This window comes from Lucilia sericata, unplaced genomic scaffold, assembly GCF_015586225.1.
Source record: "Lucilia sericata isolate MDLA Ls3-8-SP2 unplaced genomic scaffold, ASM1558622v1 Contig000274F_arrow, whole genome shotgun sequence".
Classification (NCBI taxonomy): Eukaryota; Metazoa; Arthropoda; class Insecta; order Diptera; family Calliphoridae; genus Lucilia; species Lucilia sericata.
Genome location: NW_023994299.1, coordinates 297,449 through 317,840, shown reverse-complemented (window position 1 = coordinate 317,840; position 20,392 = coordinate 297,449). Strand labels below are relative to the sequence as shown.

The 20,392-nt window shown below is 29.6% G+C and overlaps 4 protein-coding genes across 6 annotated transcripts; 2 read left to right on the top strand and 2 right to left on the bottom strand.

The window, feature by feature from the left end:
- The first annotated feature begins 467 nt into the window (after window positions 1–467).
- On the top strand, window positions 468–7,426 carry LOC119603098 (GTP-binding protein 2). 3 transcript variants are annotated; one of them, XM_037954985.1, is made up of 3 exons: window positions 468–807; window positions 4,220–5,853; window positions 6,263–7,426. In XM_037954985.1, exons 2-3 carry the CDS (start codon window positions 4,267–4,269, stop codon window positions 6,536–6,538), a joined length of 1,863 nt encoding a protein of 620 aa, XP_037810913.1. In that variant the 5' UTR covers window positions 468–807; window positions 4,220–4,266; the 3' UTR covers window positions 6,539–7,426. The 3 variants fall into 3 exon arrangements, with proteins under 3 accessions (XP_037810913.1, XP_037810912.1, XP_037810914.1); XM_037954984.1 differs by lacking the exon at window positions 468–807 and adding an exon at window positions 2,652–2,947; XM_037954986.1 differs by lacking the exon at window positions 468–807 and adding an exon at window positions 2,656–2,769.
- Window positions 7,266–9,372, bottom strand: LOC119603099 (evolutionarily conserved signaling intermediate in Toll pathway, mitochondrial). The gene is made up of 3 exons (XM_037954987.1): window positions 9,160–9,372; window positions 8,115–9,100; window positions 7,266–7,827 (listed from the first exon to the last, which is right to left on the bottom strand). The coding sequence occupies exons 2-3, from the start codon at window positions 9,088–9,090 to the stop codon at window positions 7,508–7,510; spliced, it is 1,296 nt and encodes a 431-aa protein (XP_037810915.1). The 5' UTR covers window positions 9,091–9,100; window positions 9,160–9,372; the 3' UTR covers window positions 7,266–7,507.
- A 1,900-nt stretch (window positions 9,373–11,272) lies between these two features.
- Window positions 11,273–18,715, top strand: LOC119603114 (protein dispatched). The gene is made up of 10 exons (XM_037955009.1): window positions 11,273–11,871; window positions 12,984–13,829; window positions 14,014–14,196; window positions 14,319–14,410; window positions 15,300–15,577; window positions 16,124–16,379; window positions 16,520–16,749; window positions 16,817–16,971; window positions 17,032–17,285; window positions 17,356–18,715. Exons 1-10 carry the CDS (start codon window positions 11,740–11,742, stop codon window positions 18,695–18,697), a joined length of 3,768 nt encoding a protein of 1,255 aa, XP_037810937.1. The 5' UTR covers window positions 11,273–11,739; the 3' UTR covers window positions 18,698–18,715.
- On the bottom strand, window positions 14,260–15,177 carry LOC119603115. Its single transcript, XM_037955010.1, has one exon. It carries the CDS (start codon window positions 15,116–15,118, stop codon window positions 14,435–14,437), a length of 684 nt encoding a protein of 227 aa, XP_037810938.1. The 5' UTR covers window positions 15,119–15,177; the 3' UTR covers window positions 14,260–14,434.
- Window positions 18,716–20,392: the final 1,677 nt, after the last annotated feature.

Below are 20,392 nucleotides of genomic sequence, written 5' to 3'. Positions count from 1 at the left end.
AAACAAAAAGTTAAAATCGAAAGTTAATTTAGAAATAAAGCTGGAAACAAAAAGTTGTTTTATTTTTTCTATAATTTTGATTACAAAACTAAAAATTTAATAATTTTCAAGGTAAGTCTTCATAAAACTGAATCTGGTTGACTTTTTCACATATTCCGCAAATGGGCTTAGATTCGCAGAATATATGTACGGCCAATTATGAACAATTATTCCTGTTCTTTCTACATGCTTTAGGAATATGAGAGGGAGTAAATTCCTTGGGAGTTTAATCTTCGGAATAGGTATAATAACTTTAAGTGTAATTCGCGAATTAAATCTTTTTTTTATCCTGAAAACCTAACAAAAAGCACATAACTATCTTTGTCGGAGCAACGACGATATGTTATTGTTAATTATAAATAATGTGGTAACACTGCCTATTTTTGAGTTTCTCTAACTGCAAAATGAGTAAAAACTGTTGTTAAAAAAGTAGTAGTTTGTCAACTTCACGCGATGTAAGAAAAATATACTTTTATGCAGAAATTGCATTTAAAATAAAAATATACATAATTATTAAAAAATAGCAATTATGATAAATAAATCTAAAACAATTTAGTATAAATTCTAGAGAAATATGCAAATGTATTATTGAAATGTATTTTAATATAGTGAAATAAATTATTTTGTGCACAAAATTTTCAGTGGTTTAAACACAATTTTGCAGACAAACAATAACAAATCTCACGCAATCGTTATTAGAAATTACTCAATCAACAAATACAGACAGCACGAATTATCTACTACTATTCTGGAATTGCACAACTTGTTGTAAGTGGAATTTATGTTTGATAATATTTTGGTTATAAAAAAGGACTTTCAAAATTATAAAAACTTATTTGCAGTTAAGGTCAAAATAAAAGCATTAAATTGAAAAAGTTGTTTCAAAATTATACAAACTTATTTCGATTAAAATCGTCTTATAGTAAATCATAAACTGTAGTGTATCATCTCAAAATATTTTTAATAGTTTGGTGAAATTCGAACTACCTACATTTTACTTCTCGATGAATACTTTTCTGGTTCAATAAAAAAGTACATATCAAGGAACTGGTCCAGTATACCCCTTTTTATTAAAATTAAACTTTCCTATTCATATTAGTACATGTGGATGTAGGTAAATAAATCATTATTATATTCTATTAACAAAGTGACATTTATCAAAATTGTTAAAGCCTCAAAATATGTATGTGTACTTGTTATTCCCAAAATAAAAGTGCCAACAACACAAATTAGTTCTTGTGATAGGTATTGTTTTTGTTACTCATATGAATGAATGCCTTTCCCTCTAAAATATTTTCTATAAAAATCTAAAAATGTTTTGGTGTCTTTATTGTTTTGATTTCTTATAATTTGTTGATAAACAATTTTGTTTTTGGCTTGACTACGTGAAGCTTTTTTATGTATTCGCTATATTATGCATATGTATGTATGTAATATATATGTACATAATATATTTTGTACATCTGTATGTACTATGTATAGAAAAAATAAATGAAAACAAATAATATGTAGACAAAAATATAAAAAAAGCCAAACATTACAAATATTTACAAACAAGAAATGTACATACGTACATACATACATATGCATACATACTTACAATATGTATGTACCTACAGACATTTAGGTATCTGGAGAACATTTGTAAAAGGGTTTTTAAAGATAAAAATTTAATTAATTTAAGGGGCTAAATTATTTTATTTAATAATTTTAACAGGTTTGTTATATTATGTACAAAAGTCCGATTTAGTAATTATTTTTGTGAACGAGAATCGATTTTTTACATTATACTGCCAGCTGTTTGTTAAATTTTGCCATATTCACCCTACATTATATAAACATAATTCTTTACACGTGTATGTACGTACATCATTGGGTTTTAAATGAAAAAAAGGTTTTTCTACCCCCCACCTTCATCAGAAGGGCATATGTATATGTATGTATGTATGTATGTAAGTTTGTCATTCCGTTTGCAATTTCTACAATATAGGTAATTTGCGACCCTACAAAGTTTATTCATGTGTGTGTATTCCGAGATCTCATAAATGGCGGAGTCTACTTAGTATGTATTTGAAATCTGTTTTCAGATGACACCTAGATATCTATTCTATCAGACATGCTTTCAGTTTTCAGAAGACCCTAGATATATGTACATTCATGGTTTAGTATTTAATTTTCATAGTTACCATACCATACATATGTACATACTCCCGGATAATATCGGTAATACTACAAAATTTTGCTTATATAAATTACCAACTAAAATCTCGATTGGTTCTTAATTAACAATTGCTCCCATATAAGGTCCACTTTCGAAAATCAATTAAACGAACATAATTAACAAATAACCATATCGGGACAAAATTTAACACAAATATGTTGTATACATACTCAAATTTTTCAGCGCAATTTTTCCCGGATCAGTTATTTTTAAAAACTTAAAGTTTGAAAATTTAAAATTTAAAAATCTCCTAATAGAGTAGTATAGTAGTCGTTCATTAATTATCTACCATGTATTACCATTATTACGTACGTTCTGTTGTTTCTTCCGTTTTTCTGTTTTGGTACTTTTATTCTTTGTCTTTGACGAAGGCTTCCAACATGCATACATGAACAATTTATTCAGTTTTGGCGCAGCACTTCGTTAGACAACTACAAAAAGCCAAACAAATTTACTGTGCAAACACACTAACAATATATGTGCAAGATACATATATAAATAATAATAAAGTTAGTAAAAATAAGTTAATAAAAGTTGCGCTTTAATAAAAACAAATTCCACATAAGAAATAAAGTAAAAATAATTAAATCATTTGGTCTATAATTATAAAGTATACCGTTAACGACGTGTTTAAAATTGGTTATTTGATCGAAAAAAAGCATAAAAATAGATTTAAAATATTATAAGGTAAACAATTTGTTAAGATTTTGTAATAGATTTAAATAAAAAGTAAAATAAAACGTCAGTGAATTTTTAAAAGTTTTTGCATATATTTTCTTAAGTGACCATTTTAAGGCCATAATTGTAGATATTCATATAAAGAATACTAAATGTGTTTGTATGGCCAAATGTAGATACATATATAGAAGAAAAACAAAATATCCCATCTAAACACTTTTTTTGTTTCTTTTCAAGGTCATTGCAAATTTGTTTCTCTTTCTTCTTTACGTTATACCAAACAAAAACTATTGTTGTTTTGTAGTTTTTCGTTTTTTTTATCTAGTCTTCTTAAGCCAATTTTTTAAGAGATTTCAACAAAGAGGATGTCTTTGTTTACAAAACTTATGTTTTTTTAGTATGTAGTATGTGCAGTGGTGGTCAATTAATTAGAACTTATCATAGTAAATATTTTTGGAACTGATGTTTGTTATTGATTCTATTTATACCCAGTATAATTTCTGAGTCGTTTAGTCACGGTCTGTATCTCGAATTTGGTCCATTTTTGATGCTTCAGTACGGAGTAAAAAAGTAACAAAAAAGGGCATAAAAAACGGAGATTTAATTTTATTCGAACTCATTGAGCAATTTTAATTTTGATTGATGGTCTAAATGGTGTGTTATTTGAAATCAGATACAAAGCTCCGTACAGAACCAAATTACTTATTTTTACTTTTTTTGTTTATTCATTCAGTTTCAGAATCCTAGCCAAAGTTCCTAATCGGTTCCAATAATAATACTCGACTAGAAAACATATTTTTATAAAATTTGGTATTTTTATTTACTTTTTATATATTATATTATATTTTCAAAAAGTTAATCATACAAATGTGACTTTCTGGATGAAAAAGGAAAAATGTAATTTTTTAAATGCACTTTCCCCAAAAGAAGAATTTATTACACATTTTAATTTCTAAACGTGTTTTTTTTTTTCAAAAACATTGAATCAAACATACATAAGTAAATGAGAAGAAGGAATTTTTCGTTCTACAATGGCACAGAAAAAGAGAATAGTACTTTTCTAATTTTCTATAATTCCCTAATTTCCCATAATCTGATTTTTTTTAATACGCTAGAATAAAAATACGAGGCCTATTTTGAATAATAAATTCCCTGGGAGTTTGTTTGCTCTCCTATACTTAAAACATGCACAAGGGAAAAAACTCCCCAGGAATAATTATCCATAATTGGGCTGTTTGTATATTATATGCATTAAAATATACACATTTTTATTATTTTCAGCAACATAAGTAATCAAACAACTTTAAACAAAGAATTGAAGAAAAAAAATGGACTCCTTTCTGAGTCTCTTTGATCCAAATCAACCGGATGATGGTTTTGATGAAGAACCCGATATACGTAACAGCAATTCGAGTGATTCAAATACAAACATCAGTAGTGGTCAAAGTGGCAATTCTGGCGGCAGTAGCAGTGAAAGTGAATTGGATAGCCGCAATAATAATAATAATAACAACAACAACAACAATAGCAACAGTAATACAAAAATAATAATTGATTTCGACCAAGGTATATTGCCACCCGAACCACAATTAGGAAATATTGAATACAAACTAAAGTTAATAAGTCCGTCAAAGCAAAGATTTGAACATTTGGTAACACAGATGAAATGGCGTTTGAGAGAGGGACATGGTGAAGCCATTTATGAAATTGGGGTATCTGATTCCGGTCATCTGCATGGTCTCAATGAGAAAGACATGAATGCCTCTCTATGTACGCTCAAACAAATGGCCCATAAATTGGGCGCCAGTACATCGGTATTAAGGCGAAAATATGTGGCAGGCCGCAGATCAGTAGCTGAAGTTTTGGTGCGAAAAATTCCAGATGATCAGCACAATATAGAAGTGAGGGTAGCTGTTTTAGGTGGTGCCGATGCTGGAAAATCCACACTATTGGGTGTATTAACGCAAGGTGAATTTGACAATGGCCGAGGAAGAGCGCGCTTGAATATGTTTAGGCATATGCATGAAATACAGTCGGGTCGCACATCCTGTATTTCACATGAGACGCTGGGTTTTGATCCCCAAGGCAATATAATTAATTACAAATATAATGAAATGATGACGGCAGAAGAAATTAGCGATCGTTCTACAAAACTAGTGACATTTATGGATTTGGCCGGTCATCGGCGTTACATGCGCACCACAGTTCAAGCTTTATCTGGATATTCACCACACTATGCCATGCTGGTGGTGTCCGCAGGCGGTGGCTTTAATGGCACCAGTCAAGAGCACTTATCAATTGTGCGAGCTTTGGATATGCCCTTCTTCGTAGTCATAACAAAAACAGACATCACATCGCCAGAGCAAACTATACAAGAGCTAAAGAATTTGCTAACCTCTATCGGTTGTCGGAAAGTACCGTTTGTTGTGACAAACACTGACGAAGTTATATCGGCTGGTTCGAATCAATTTTCCGAAAACATTGTACCCATATTTTGTGTATCTAATGTAACGGGCTCTGGCTTAAATCTAGTCACTCGTTTTCTCTATGTTCTTTCGCCCGGTGTTAGCAATTCGGAAAAGGAACGCCTTGAACAGGAATCATGTGAATTTCATATAGATGAAATATTTCGTGTATCTGAAGTTGGTCCAGTTGTAGGTGGTTTATTGGTAAAGGGTGTCCTAACAGAAAATATGCCTATGAAAATTGGACCACTACCTTGTGGTAGTTTTCATTCGGTTACTGTTCACACTATACATCGTAATAAGGCACCATGTCGAGTTGTTAGGGCTGGTCAGAGTGCTTCACTATCGTTTACACCAAATCAACAATTACCATCGCTACGTAGTGGCATGGTTTTATTAGCTGACTCTGGAAATAATGACGATGAGCCGTGTGGTACGCTATTTTTCCAGGTAAATTTCATTCATTTCATTTAACAGAAATATTTAGTGATATTTTTTATTAAAAAGTTTAGTTTTTAGTTAAAAAGACAGTTATTAGTGAAAAGTATTTAAATGATTTTTATAGCATTCACCTTCGTGAGAATTGTTTTTCATTCCGATTTTTATTTCAACAATACAATTTTCCGACTCTGAGATATAGCGATATCGATTTAGCAGTGTCCGTCTGCCCGTATGTTTGTTGTAAAATTTTTTCTAAAAACCCCAGAATAATTATATTAGACATGCTTTAAAAAGTTTCGAAAAAAATAACGGCACAACGGTGATTTTTCCGGAATTATTAAAATATTTCGAATGCTTTCTTTAAACATAACAGTTTCATCAAATATTTATCATTATACTTTTTATACTTTTTTTACAGGCCAAAGTATCGGTATTATTTCATGCTACTGCCATTTATGTGGGATTCCAGACAACTGTACATATTGGTAGTATAAGGCAAACAGCCATTATACGCGGCATAATGGGTGGCGAGAAAATTGGCACTAATGACAGTGCATCGGTGATGTTTCAATTCGTTGGCCATCCTGAATATGTACGTCCCGGCATGCGAGTACTATTCCGCGAAGGATCAAACAAAGGAATAGGCGTGGTAACACAAGTTTTCCCCCTTAACAAAGCCATAGGACAGCGTTAAAACGGTCGCAAAACTAAAATAATTATAATTGTTACAAAGTACATTTTACCTAAGTAGTAAAAAAAAACTCTATAGTTATACAAAAACAAAACGTCTATATTTCGGAATCCCTCAAACAAATTGTACCTCAGATATTGTAGAAAAACGAAAAATATATCATTTTTCACTTTGGACTTGAATATTTTTAGTATAGAAATATTTTAATTTACCTTAAAAGGAATAAGCGATGTGCACATTTTAGAAATGTTTCTTTTTTATAAAAAATATATACATACACATAGTTTTTTGTGTATAGATCCTGATAAATATTTAATATTTCTTTCAGTAAATTAAGGAATTATGAAGTAATTTGTTGTTGTTTCAGTTTTTACTGTGATTTTTTAAGTTATTAGTACAGACAAATTATAAGAATTAGATTGAATAGAATAATTTTTATTTAAATACATTAATATACATATGTATATATTTTATGTTTATCATATCATTCTTTCATTGTAAGAGACTAGCCTAGCATGTATTTAGAACGAATTTATGTTTCCTTTGAGAAATTTTAGTTCAATACGAAATTCATATCACATTTAAAATAATGAATTTCTTTTCCCTTTGAGACCTTCAAGATTTATGATTTGTTTGTCTTCTATTAATGAAAATGTACTTAAATGAAATAAGTATTCCCCTATAAGCATCTCCTTTTTTGTTATCAAAATTAATATTTTACAATAAATAATTGTATGTATATAAAAGAATATAATTACATTTACGTATATGACTCTACAATATTTGAATTTTATCCCATATATTACACAATGCTCTCTATAATTTTTTGTGTTCAAAGAAAAAAAAAAAAATAATTATAATTTAAATAAAATATTAAAAAAATAAACAAAATTTCATAATAGTATTTAACTATTAAAATATTTAATTTTTAACAGTGTTTTTCTATTAACATTTAATGCATTAAACAATTTGCTATCTTGTTAAGTCCTCAGTTGTGTTGTTATCTTTACTCGGTACGTTGATTCCCTCCGTTTGGCCTTCAATTTGTATGGCTTTTTCCCCAACTTTAGAATGAAAACGAAATAGTATAGGTATTTCACCTAAAGAGGGATTGCCATTAACTTCCAGTAAACGGACCCAGGATAGGAGGGAATCTTTGGTTGATGTTCCAGTTGCACATATAGCAAAAATTGTACCATCATCTTGTTGATGTACTGAACGAACTTTACCAACTTGATATTGCTTTTTGGTGGTAGGTCTTCCAAACAATGGTACATTTAGACGTGTAACATCTGAAATGAAATTAAATAAATAATTAAATGGATGTAAAATACTTTTAATTGGAATCTGAAGTGAAACTGAACGCATTTGTAGGGATTGTATAAGAAGAATCTCCACGAAATCTAAAATCAATTACAAACTAAACTTTACAGAATTTATAAGACATAATTTGCCAATAATCGTTATTTGGGGAGGGCATTTGCGTCATCAAAAGATTTCAACAGTATTTAATAAATAGTTTTTACAGAAAAACCAAATTTTAATCTAAAATCTTGACGGTAATATTTCAAGTACTCACCATCTTCATCTTCCTCCTGGCTGTTTAGACTTTTCAAAAACTCCATATCGGGATCGGCTCGTAGGGTAAAATAATGTATAGATCTATTTCTTAGCCAAATTAAGAACGGACCCTCTATATACAAAGCCTTATTGCGGGGATGCTCTTTTAAGAGTTGAGCTTGATCACAACTCATACCACTAACAATCCACGTTTGATCTAAAGCATCTTTAACATCTTTCGTATCGTATACGGAAATCTGTGAACGACTATCCACAGTACACATACGTTCCACAGCCAATTTGGCAATTTCCAGGGTATCGTCTGGGACAGGATTGGGCAGAGGCCAAGGTGACGCATTCTTAAATTTTGGCATCCAATACATCATGCGCCAGTACTTGCGTAACGGATGGCCTTGACGGCCGAAAATATTTAATAACATGGCTTCCATTTCATAATCGGGCATAACGCCCAAATCTTCCATTTGTTCCAGTAAGTCGATAATGCACTGTTGTTGTTTGGGATAATGCTGGAATTCAGCTTGGAATAAATTTTTCGGTATCATTTTCCCCTTGGGCATGACATTAATCAAGGCCTTGTAGACTTCCAAATCGTGTTCTACACCAAATTCCGACATATGTTTCATAGCGGCGTATATGAATTCGACATGATTGCGTCGATGTACATCACGTTCAGTGAATATACTGACCATGCTTAAATAAACATCTTTGGTTTTTTCCGAAGCTGAAGCAAATGGATTTCTAACTGCTGGCACAAATGTTCGGGGAGGTGCTTTTTTCCTTTGTTGTTGTTCATTTTTATCATCATTTGCTTCTCGAGTTTCTTCATCCTCATTCAATTTGGAAGATTTTTTGTGGTCTGTGCAGTAGGTTTTCCAATTAGTTCGTTCAACTATTCGTTGCGTTCCACTTGGCACTGTCATCGCTGCCATTCGGTGTGGATAACGTTGTAGTATAAATTTTAATTCCCTTAACATTTCGCCTGACCTAAAATTGCAGTAATATTAACCAAATTTAATTTAAATTGTAAAATCAAAATTATTTACTGCTTTCCAAAAAAGTTGTTGCAAAACAGTTTTTTTAGCTGACAGCTGATTAGCCGCTTTTTATCGGTAAAGTGCTGCCAGACTTTGGTTGAGTGGTTATGAGGGAGTGTAACGGAATTTTTAACCAGTTCCCATAATAATTTTATTTTAATTAATGAATAAGTAAAATAATTTATTTTATTAATTAATTTATTGGAAGGTCCTGATGCATTGTTTTATCGTATTGACATGAAATCACAGTATGTATAAACAAACGTTGGTGATACGGGTTGAATCCATAGCAGCTATGGGTTTAATCTATATGTGTGATGAAATACAAAATATTATTATTTTAAAAATATTTTAAATTTTTTTTGTTTGACAAGAAAATAAAGTTTGAAGAAAATTTTTTGGTTATTCTTTTCCTTGAAAACAGTATTGGAATTAAAGTTGAAATCCAGTTAAATTTTAAACACTTAAAATCATAATTTTTGAGTGCTTATTGGGTATCAGTTATCAAAAATCATTTATCAAAAAAAAAAAAAAAAAAAAAAAAAAAAAAAACGTTTATCTGTAGGTATCAATTGGTTGGTTCCTTGGGATCATCACAATTTTAATAAATAGCAAAGATCATCTTAGTATGCATTATATAAATATCAAATCGAATTTTTGATCTGCCATTAAAGTCGCCCTTGTTGATGGGATGTATCCTAATATATGTATTAAAGTCCTGCACAAGACAACAATAATGCGACAATTTGCTAAAAAAAATTCGTGTGCTTATGACTTGTGCAGCCCAAATATGTGGCATTTCATTCACAAACAAATTTAGTACGTTAATTTGTTCAAAATTTGTCTATAAATTTAATATATTTTAAAATAAAATTTAGACGTTACCGACGCCTGCTGTTCCAAAATTCATAAACAGAAAATAAATGTGTACTTACGTAATTTTTTTTTTTTCTTGTAAAGTTGAATCTGTTGGATCTATAGCGACGAAATTTTCGGAGATGATGCTAATAGACCTTAATTATCGATTTCTATAAAAAAAAACTAAAATCGAAAATCATGTCGCTTACGTCAATTTTGCAAAAAGGGCTCGATATCAATAGAAATCTCCATAGGCCATAATTGACACTGCCCCCTTCAATAATTTATTTTAAAGTTTTCTACGTACTTAATAATACCATAATAAACAATTTTTGTTGGAACGAAAATATGTCTACCAAATTTTAAGACGATCGAAGCATAATTCACCCTAAACCCATATGAAATCTTCTTCAGAAAATGACTTAAACGCACATAAATGGCTTTCAAATGTCGATGAAAAAAACACTTTTAGGAACCGAAACCTACATTTATGAAAAATAAAATTATGAGGATCGGTCCGCCAATATAACCCTCTTACAGAAAATCAGTTTATAACTAATACATCATTCCAAAAGTTATCATTTTATGACAGAATTATGGTAGAATTAAAAAACAATACCTTAAATTATAGAGAACTTGGTCCATAATTGACCCAATTCCACATTTAAGTCCCTAATCCTAAAATCACGCTGACGTTCTTATTAATCTAGTGATCAAAGTCCATATATATATATATATATGTATATGACCACTTCCGAAATTTGCTTTTTTACGACATATGATTTGCCGAATATAACTCTTACTTCTTACTTATTTTAATCATAAAGAAATTACCGCTAAAATAGGAATAGTCTGTCTTTAGAGTTGCGAGTTTTCATACACTCTAATGTTTTCAAAGTGAAACTTTTGGAGATGTTTTATATGGAGGATAGGGTTAAATATCGGCCGATCCTCGTAAAACTTGGAGAAAGGATTTGTTTTTAATATTTAAGAATTTTTTATTCATCCCTGCATAATTTCTCACACAACTTTTGAGCTTGCTCTGTTTTGTTGTTATAAACAATATATTTGCTTCCAAAATCCCACTTTCTGATCTCTCGGATTCCGTTTTTATTCAAAATCGTTGAATATTTAAAAACTAAACGTAGTTTAAAACTTAGCCGGCTTATAGTCGATTTTAAGCCGCCGCCGATATATTTAGTGTCAGTCGCCGCCGCCGTTAATATTTGTCGGCGCAGGGCTCTGATGGGAAATCTAGTTAAAACACACACGAAAAGGAAGTAAAGAAAATTTTCTGCAATAAAAAATAAGAAGTTTTTCACTTATTTAAATTTTTTGGATTTAATTATATTTAACTTAATGTGAATTAATCAAACTATTTATAATTTGACAAAACTAATATTAAATTTTATAAATATAATGAATTAAAATGTAAATATACGCAAGTAACAAAATTAAAAAGGAGCAAACTATTTGTGCAAAAAAAATTCAATAGAGAGAAAAACAAAAATGAATAAAAGGAACAGAAAGATATAGGAAGCTTCAAAACAATGAGACAACAAACGAGTACACTTTTCCAAAAAAGCAGTTCCCCATTAACATAAAGGATTTAATCAACAATATGATGTACAATGGAAATAATTAACTAATAAAAAATAAAACAACAAGTTGTTGTTCAAATATAAAGGACTTTTTGATATAAAATATAAAAGTTTTATTAAAAGTAAAAAAATGCAGTGGTATTATAATGTTTTAGTTCGTCGGCCATATCTAATGGTCCTTTTTATTGCCGTTCTATGTATAGCTTGTATTATTGTATCATTAACTACAAATAATTTACCAGATTTTACAGATCCAACATTGGTAAGTCAATTATTATTATTATTGTTTTGCATTCAATTTGTTAGAATTTTTTTTCATACTATACTAGCAGTGTGGAGCATATTTGATGTTTTTGCCGATGTTAGTAATACACAAAAATATTGGTTGTACGCCAAAAATGACTAAAATCTGTATAAATACATATGTAACTACATACATACAGTGAATCACTTAAGTTATTTGCCTATGCAAAATGTTATAAATTTTAAGAAAAAAAACTTGATCTAAAAAATTATTTAGAGTAGTAAAATATTGGTTCTCAAAATATGGGGATATTGCCGTATACTATTATAGAACTATTGCATGCTAAAATCTTGATTTTCTACATCTTATGTTGAATGCTTTATAATTATTTTTTTATTTATGAATTGGTCTATTGTAGGCCAATTTGGATCAGGATAGTTATTATTGATTTGCATATACATAAGTGTATTTGTATAGTTCACATATTTGTATAGTTCACATTATATTGGTTCCAAGCAACTTAAAGTCTGTTAAGAAGTTAAAAAAGGTAGGCAGAAATCTTAATTGAATCACTGCGTGTAATCCTCATAAAGTTATTTATTCGTCATTATTCTCTTATACCCTACACCTCTTCAGTGGGGAGGGTATATTTGGGCTGATGTTTCACAATAATATTGGTCCAATACACACCTTTAAATATACCAAACGGCCTAGTATCATTTTCAGATTTGATTTAGCTATGTCCATCCATCTGAAGCACATCATTATGTTTAATATACTCGTATATCGGTATAAACCGGCACAACTAAGTTTATTGATGACCCTAATGAATTTTGTAATAAACGCGTCTCATTTGGGCATAGACCCATACCAAGACTCATTGAGAAAATGACAATAAGATTAAGAGGACTAATGTTGCGATGAAATTCATCATAAATACAATTTATGTTAACGTAAATCCATCCACTAAATTTTATGAGGATTGGACAATACTTCCCCCCATCTTCCATTTCAAAAAATTAGTTTCTCAACAATAAATTGCTTTTTTTAATTTTATCCAAATTGGTTCAATGAGTTTAAATAAAATTAAATTTCCCGTTTTGCGCCCATTTTAAAATATTTACTTACAGGGTTTCGAAACTCGAGGTACTGAAATCGGTAAACGTTTAATTGCTTGGCATAATTTATTACAAGAAACTGGTCCTTCCAATTTACTAGTAACGGATCCAAATGATCTCACGCTTATGAATAGAGCTCATAATATGGAACGTAGTGAATTCGATATTAATGGTTATCCAACAATAACAAGAAAAAATAAAAAACGTAAAAATCGTAGACCGAAAAACAGACACAAACAGAGAAAAGAGAATCTAAAGAAAAAATCGAATGCTGAATTAACAAAAAAATTAATTACATTTAAGGAACGTTTGAAAGGTAAAACATCAAAAAAAGATCCAAACGAAGGAGAGAAAAACACAACACAATTTTTGTCCACTGTTTGGCATGGTGATAGTGGAATATTTAAAGATTATGAAATAACAAATGATTCATTAGTATCATCACCGGCTTCCATTGCCATGGGTGATCATGAAATTGCTTACGGTCGTAATATGACATTTGTCGATGAGGATGATCAACGTGATCGTATACATGCTAAGAAGAGTACATGGAGTATATTGATTAATGGAAACATAAGTGAAAAAGTGCGTTTCCCAATAGAGGGTTATTTTTGTGATTCACCCGCAAAGGAATACGCTCATTTCGTAGTTGAACGTATAGGTCCAAATTCGACAGACTCTTTATTTGATCTCAATGGTCTGTTAGCCATGTGCCAACTACAAGATCAAATTACTAGGATACAGAATTATGGAGAATATTGTCAGCGTGAATTGATTAGTAATAATTGTTGTCGTCCCTGGTCATTGTCAAATTATGCTGCTTTATTAGCAAATAAAAGTTCTTGCTTTGATTTAACGGTAAGTTACTACTTTTTTACATAGTTTTGTTCACTGTTACGTAACAAAAACCAATTACAAATTACATGTTGAGAACTGTTGTGAATTATTCAGTTTTTTTCGGTCAGATTCAAATAATTTGTAATTGTTGTTTGTTCCTTCTAATTCTGTTAAAAAGTAATGAGATACATTATTCCATTTTCAGCATGACGATGTCTTATTATTAAACAATTTATTGTTATCCTGTTTTGAATATTTTCACGATTTAAAGTTAAGCAATGATTGTAGTGAAATTAACAAATGTTATGCACCATTGGATTGTACGCGTAATAATATTGTATTTAATATTCTACATTATTTGACTGACTATAATTTTATAAAAATTAATGTAAGTATTACCTTTTTAAATAAACAAATCTTAAATATGGTTTTAGTTGATAACAATCATATATTGCAATTCAAATATTTAGTTTAGTATTGATTATAATAATTTTAATAATTAATTTTCAGGACACTAATATTTTTCTCAAATACTCAATGATTTTTGTACCAGTTCCCCATTCAACAAAAATTTTGCCATTATTCCATGAATGGGAAAAAGTGTAAGTATTTTATAAAAATTCTATTTATATTCTTCTCAATGTATAACGATCAATTGGACCCGGCATTGTTGGTTTTTTATAGAGTTTACCCAATAATGACATTTCATCATGATATGTAGTTCGCCCACAATGGAGAATGTTCTTTAAATCATTTTTTAATTCGTCTTTATTTTCCTTAAATGGCACTCCCTGCCATATTTGTTTAAAATTTTCAAATTCTTTTTTATTACGTACAAAATACGTACGATATGTTGTCTCTTCATACTTCATACGAACTGGTTGTTTCTCTAATTTTGCGAAACGCCTCTTTTCGGTAGAGGGAGTAAATACTTCAGGTGAGAATACAAGTTGATAAGATGTCTTGTTAAAATTTTCAAACATTTCTTCAATATTTTTCTTTTCCGGTTTTGTTGATTTGAAATAAAGTTCAAATAAATCTTTTTTGCAATATTTGAAACGTTTCAAAAAATCTTCATAATTCTCAGCGTTCAACAGCATCTCTGGCCATATTTTACTTTTGATTTGTTTATTATTCCATTGTAAATTATTACCAATGTGACCGCTTATTAATTCTATATCACATGGTTTCTTCAATTTGGCTCTAATAGGTGTTGTAATTTTCTCATATGGCAAAAAATGTTCATGATATGTTGTTGTGGTTTCAACGGGACACGAGCATATTTTCTCAGTTTTATTAGATTTTTTCATTGTAGAAAATAAATTGTGATATATATATGTACATATGTAGGTGTAATAAGTATTTTGTTTCAATAAGTTTGAATTGTTTGAAATATATGAAGTGGTTTGTTATATTATGGTTTCCCAATTGATCGTTAGTTTATTATAAATAATAATAATTTTTAATATTGAAAAAAATATTTTTTTACAGAGATTTAAGCAATGAAATAGTACGCGTTGCAGCCATGGATTTGGGTTTGGAGAATGAATTATTTAACGAATTACTTTTAACCGATGCATGGCTGGTGGCATTGGGCGGAATTTTTGTTATGACCTGCATGTGGTTGTACACCACTTCAGTATTTGTTACTTTAATGACATGTATAGCTGTGATATTCTCATTAGGTTTAGCTTATTTTATTTATACACTAGTTTTCGAAATGACATTTTTTCCATATATGAATTTGCTAGCTGTGGTAGTTATTATAGGTAAGTATGATATAATAATGAATATATAATATCGTTGCTGTGTCTGGAAAAGAAAACATAATTTATAGAAATTTTATCGATAATTTTCAATTTGTAAAAAAATGTTTAATTTATAAAATAAATTTTCTATTCCAAAAAAAAAAAAAAAAAAACGGGAGCTTATATTTTCATTAACATACAAAAAACTCCTATTTACAATTTATAGAAAATATTCTATCGATTTTCAATTTATAGAATATTTTCCATAAATTTTCAATTTATGAAAAATTGTCGATAAATTTTTAACAAACATATAAGTTATCGATAAGTTTTTAATTTACATAAAATTTTCAATAATTTTCCATTTTATAGAAAATATTCAATGAATTTTCAAATTACATAATATGTAATTATTATAATTAATTAATTATAAATAATTTTTGATAAATTTTCAGTTTTTGTATAAAAAGCTCATTTTAACTTTGGATCTCTTTATTGGCACAGCAATGTACTATAATATTTTTTTAATATTAAAAAATTTGTTTTTATGTACTTTCTTTTTGCAAGGTATTGGTGCTGATGATGCTTTTATTTTTGTTAAAATTTGGCAATGTGTTTTAATGGAAAGATTTTCGAAAATGTCAACTGTTACCACAAAGTCCTTAACGAACACCGCTGACACCGAACAAACAGAGACTTTGCAAAACTTAATGGCTTTAACTTTAAAACATGCATCGATATCAATGTTTGTGACATCGGTAACAACAGCGGGAGCTTTTTATGCCTCCTATACAAGTTACATAACAGCTATAAAATGTTTTGGGTAAATTAAATTTAAATTTTTTTTATTTCACAACATTTTTATACAAAAAAGTATGTTTGTCATTAAAGAAATATTTCACTGCAAACATTATTTTTGAATGGTCAAGATTTTCAACATTTCACAAACTATTTTTCTTTTAGAGTTTTTGCCGGTACTGCTGTTATTACAAACTACATTTTAATGATCACATGGTTACCAGCTTCCATATCGATTATGGAGCGTTTATCTTCGTGTACAACATGTAGTAAACTACAAATTCAAAAACTTTTGATCATGATCAACAAGTCAATTAACAGTTTTTGCTCTAAATTAGAATCAGTTATAACAACAGCGATATTAAGTTATGCACCTCTATGGTTTTCAATCTTTGGTAATACAAAAACTACAAACACATATACACAAGTCGTGTTTTTTAATATTATTTTAATTACTTTTAGGCATACTTGGTATTTGTAGTGCTATTGTAGTCTTATATAAACCAGGTCTGCAATTACCAGAAAATTCACATTTTCAACTTTTTGTTTCCAAACATCCATTCGAAATCTACAATTCAAAATTGAAAAATGAATTTTGGTTTGAAAAATCTATGATGGTATGTTAAAATCAGAGAGGGTGAAAAGAGGCGAAATTTAATATGTTTCTTTTGCTTTAGAATTTTGAAAACTATAAATTCTCTTTACGTTTTGTTTGGGGAATACAACCTGTTGATGATGGCGACTATGCAAATCCTTATGCCTATGGAAACTTACATTATGACAATAATTTTAATGTATCAACAAAAGCAGCTCAAATTTGGCTTCTATCGTTTTGCCAAAATATTAGACAGCAACCATTTTATCAATTAACCTTTGGTATGCTTTTACCAAATTGTTTTATAGAAAATTTTATAACGCTTATGCAAAGAATGTAAGTTTGTTTCTCTCTCTCTCTCTATCGCTTTATTTAGTTGGTTAGTAAGTAATATTGTATTTTTTAGGTGTGTGAATGAAATGGATTACTCCGACCGCACACCCTGCTGTGATATTTCGAAATTTCCCTATGAACCGGATGTTTTCGATTTATGTTTACCTCAAATCATTTCTTCACTATACGCCACACCCAGAGATTTCTTTTCGCCTGGAGTTGCTGGACCACGCTTTATGGCTTCCACAAAATTAGATCTCAATGTTAATAATACACTAAGTGAAGACTTTGTTAATAATACATTGGATAGTACGACGAATGCAACGGCAGCACCACCTATAGTCAAAGCATTAGTAATTGAATTTGAATCTAATGTTTCCTACTCCACTGTATATGATACTGTAAAAGAATTTATTAAAACCGTGGAAGAATGGTTTCAAAATGAGTTGAAAACTGCACCACCTGAAATGCAAGGTGGATGGTTTATCAGTGAATTGAAATTTTATGATGTTCAAGATACTCTACCATCGGGAACCTTGGTGGCAATAACCGTAGCTATGACTGCATCGCTAGTAGTGCTGCTGTTAGTTACTTTAAATATACTAATATCATTTTATGCAGTCATAACGGTTCTGCTAACAATTTTCGTAACTGTTGCTATATTAATTATGCTGGGTTGGAAACTAAATATATTGGAGAGCGTCACTGTGAGTACAGCAATTGGTTTAGCTGTGGACTTTAGTTTACATTATGGTATTCATTATCGCTTGTCGCCCTCTTGTGAAAGACTTGCGGCAACACAATTCTCTTTGTCGCGCATTATCGGTCCTACTGCTATGGCAGCCATAACGACGGGTATTGCTGGAGCTCTTATGCTGTTTTCAAATGTGTTGCCTTATCTGCAAATCGGTATATTTCTATTAGTTGTTATGACGGTTAGTTGGACTTATGCCACGTTTTTCCTTATGAGCCTGCTGAAATTGTTTGGTCCCCAATATGGTTTTATGCAATTTCAATATCCACGAGTAAAGAAACGTTCTAACGCTAACGGCATAAAATTCTATGAGCGTAAACAAAATCATGTAACCCGAGAACAATTACTAACACCATCCAGTTCAGCTGTTGGAGAACTCATTAATTCCGAGTCACATGAATTGGAATCTTTGACATCAAATTCAATGATTAAAACAATTTCTGGTGCGGAATGTTCAGCCCAAAACTTTCCCATGGATTATGAGAATTTATTTAATACAAAATGCAAACCGTTGTCGAGCATAACATCACCGATTACCAACCATCATCATAAATGTCCAGCATTTATAAAGGAAAATTCCACCCAACAAAGTCTAACAATTAATAACACTATTACGACTACCACAGCTGCCGATACGGAAATATCTCAAATCATAAACTAACGGAAAATCAAATTTGAAGTAATCTATTTGTATTTGTATTAACTTATTCAGCTTATGGTTAGTGCTACTCCAGACATTATGTTCCTTTCTTACAGAAACAAACACAGTAAACAAAAAAATAAGGTAAGAATCTGTTTTAATTGATTAAAGTTTTGTAAAATTTAGTGTTAAAAACTTAATAATATAATGTGTATAGAATATTTTAAGGTAGTTAATATGTAAGTAAATGTTGAAGTACAAAAAAAAAGAAACATAATAATGCCGTTTAAAAAGTTTGATTTTTTGATGCATTCGTTTCTTTGCCATTTTGTTAGCTATTACTTATTTTATTTTCTTTACAAAGTATTACAGTGATTTCAAATCAAAAATTTTTCTCGAAAAAAGTCTTTACTTCTTTAAAAACCATATAAGCGATAAAAAGTTAGATTCTAATAAAGTCTAGTATTTGCTCAAACTTCTTTATACTATTTTACTGAAACTTATTCTTACATAAAAAGGACTTTCTTCCTATAATCTTAAAGTTATATTTTTCAAAAACCGAAAAAAATGAATGCTGATGTCACAAATATCAAATATAATTTAAATTTTTACTCGAAAGTCGAATAAAAATGGTTTTAGCTTTCCATATGAAAATGTTAATCTTTATTACAAACTTTATATACTATATACATGAGGAAAATGTCTCTGCTAAAATTCTTTAAAAATTACTTAAAAAACCATATAGATAGCTGTTTATTTTAGCCATTTATGTTTGAGTCTTCGTGTTTCAAAGTAGTTACTCTATTGTCTAATAGACAATGTCTATATATTCTATATCCTCACATGTTCTATAAAAATCTAGAATATTGTTGCTTTTGCTAAAGGGACAAGTTAAACCCTATCCAGGTTCTGAAACCTCTCATGTACAATCTCGAAAGATTTCCGGTTTCACTAGTGTCAGACTTAGGTCATCAGACTTACACCACAATTTCATTTAAAAACTATTACAGCCAAGCCATTGCAGGCAGTCAAGGTGTAATACCTTTGTCCAGTGTCACAACCTTATGGTTTGAAATATTTTCCTTAGGAATTAAACTACAAACTAAATTGTCAAAGCGTTCAAATTCCAAAATTAAATGTGTTATTTTTTACGTTTTTAATGTATTTCATTAATTATTTCCATTTTGATTGCATTTAATTTTTTTTTATACTTTTTAAATGTAATTAATTGCTGTAAATTAAAAAAAAAAAAATAATTGTTAGTTTAAGTGAATAGAAAAATATTCAGAATATAATAAACGTAAATCTAATATAAATAAAATCTGTGATAAAGTTGTATTAGAAAATTTATATGTGGCAATTATTTGTTATACATTATATGAGTATAACACTTTATACATTGGTATATTCTAATAATTTAATTTAAGAAAAAAGAAAACAAAAATCGTATAATAATAAAATGTACTTAAATTATAACTACACTTATATAAAAGGTGTTTTAAAATATGTATAATTAAAAGTAATAAAAAAAATTATAATTGTGTTGATAAATAAAAAAAAAAATATATTCCGTACGTATTTCGTTTAAAATAAATGCAAAAAAATAAAAATAAAGAAATATAATTAACTATTTATTAATTTTGTTACTCATCCATTTCTTTACTTATCCCGAAAGTTTTCAATTCCTCTAGACAGTAAATTTAACTTATTAAACTT

Coding starts and splice junctions, on each gene's coding strand:
- LOC119603098 (XM_037954985.1), top strand. CDS start 4,267: ATGGACTCCTTTCTGAGTCTCTTTGATCCAAATCAACCGGATGATGGT. Junction 5,854..6,262: donor GTGGTACGCTATTTTTCCAG/GTAAATTTCATT, acceptor CTTTTTTTACAG/GCCAAAGTATCGGTATTATT.
- LOC119603099 (XM_037954987.1), bottom strand. CDS start 9,090: ATGTTAAGGGAATTAAAATTTATACTACAACGTTATCCACACCGAATG. Junction 7,828..8,114: donor CCAGGAGGAAGATGAAGATG/GTGAGTACTTGA, acceptor ATTTCATTTCAG/ATGTTACACGTCTAAATGTA.
- LOC119603114 (XM_037955009.1), top strand. CDS start 11,740: ATGCAGTGGTATTATAATGTTTTAGTTCGTCGGCCATATCTAATGGTC. Junction 15,578..16,123: donor AGCTGTGGTAGTTATTATAG/GTAAGTATGATA, acceptor TCTTTTTGCAAG/GTATTGGTGCTGATGATGCT. Junction 17,286..17,355: donor ATAACGCTTATGCAAAGAAT/GTAAGTTTGTTT, acceptor TGTATTTTTTAG/GTGTGTGAATGAAATGGATT.
- LOC119603115 (XM_037955010.1), bottom strand. CDS start 15,118: ATGAAAAAATCTAATAAAACTGAGAAAATATGCTCGTGTCCCGTTGAA.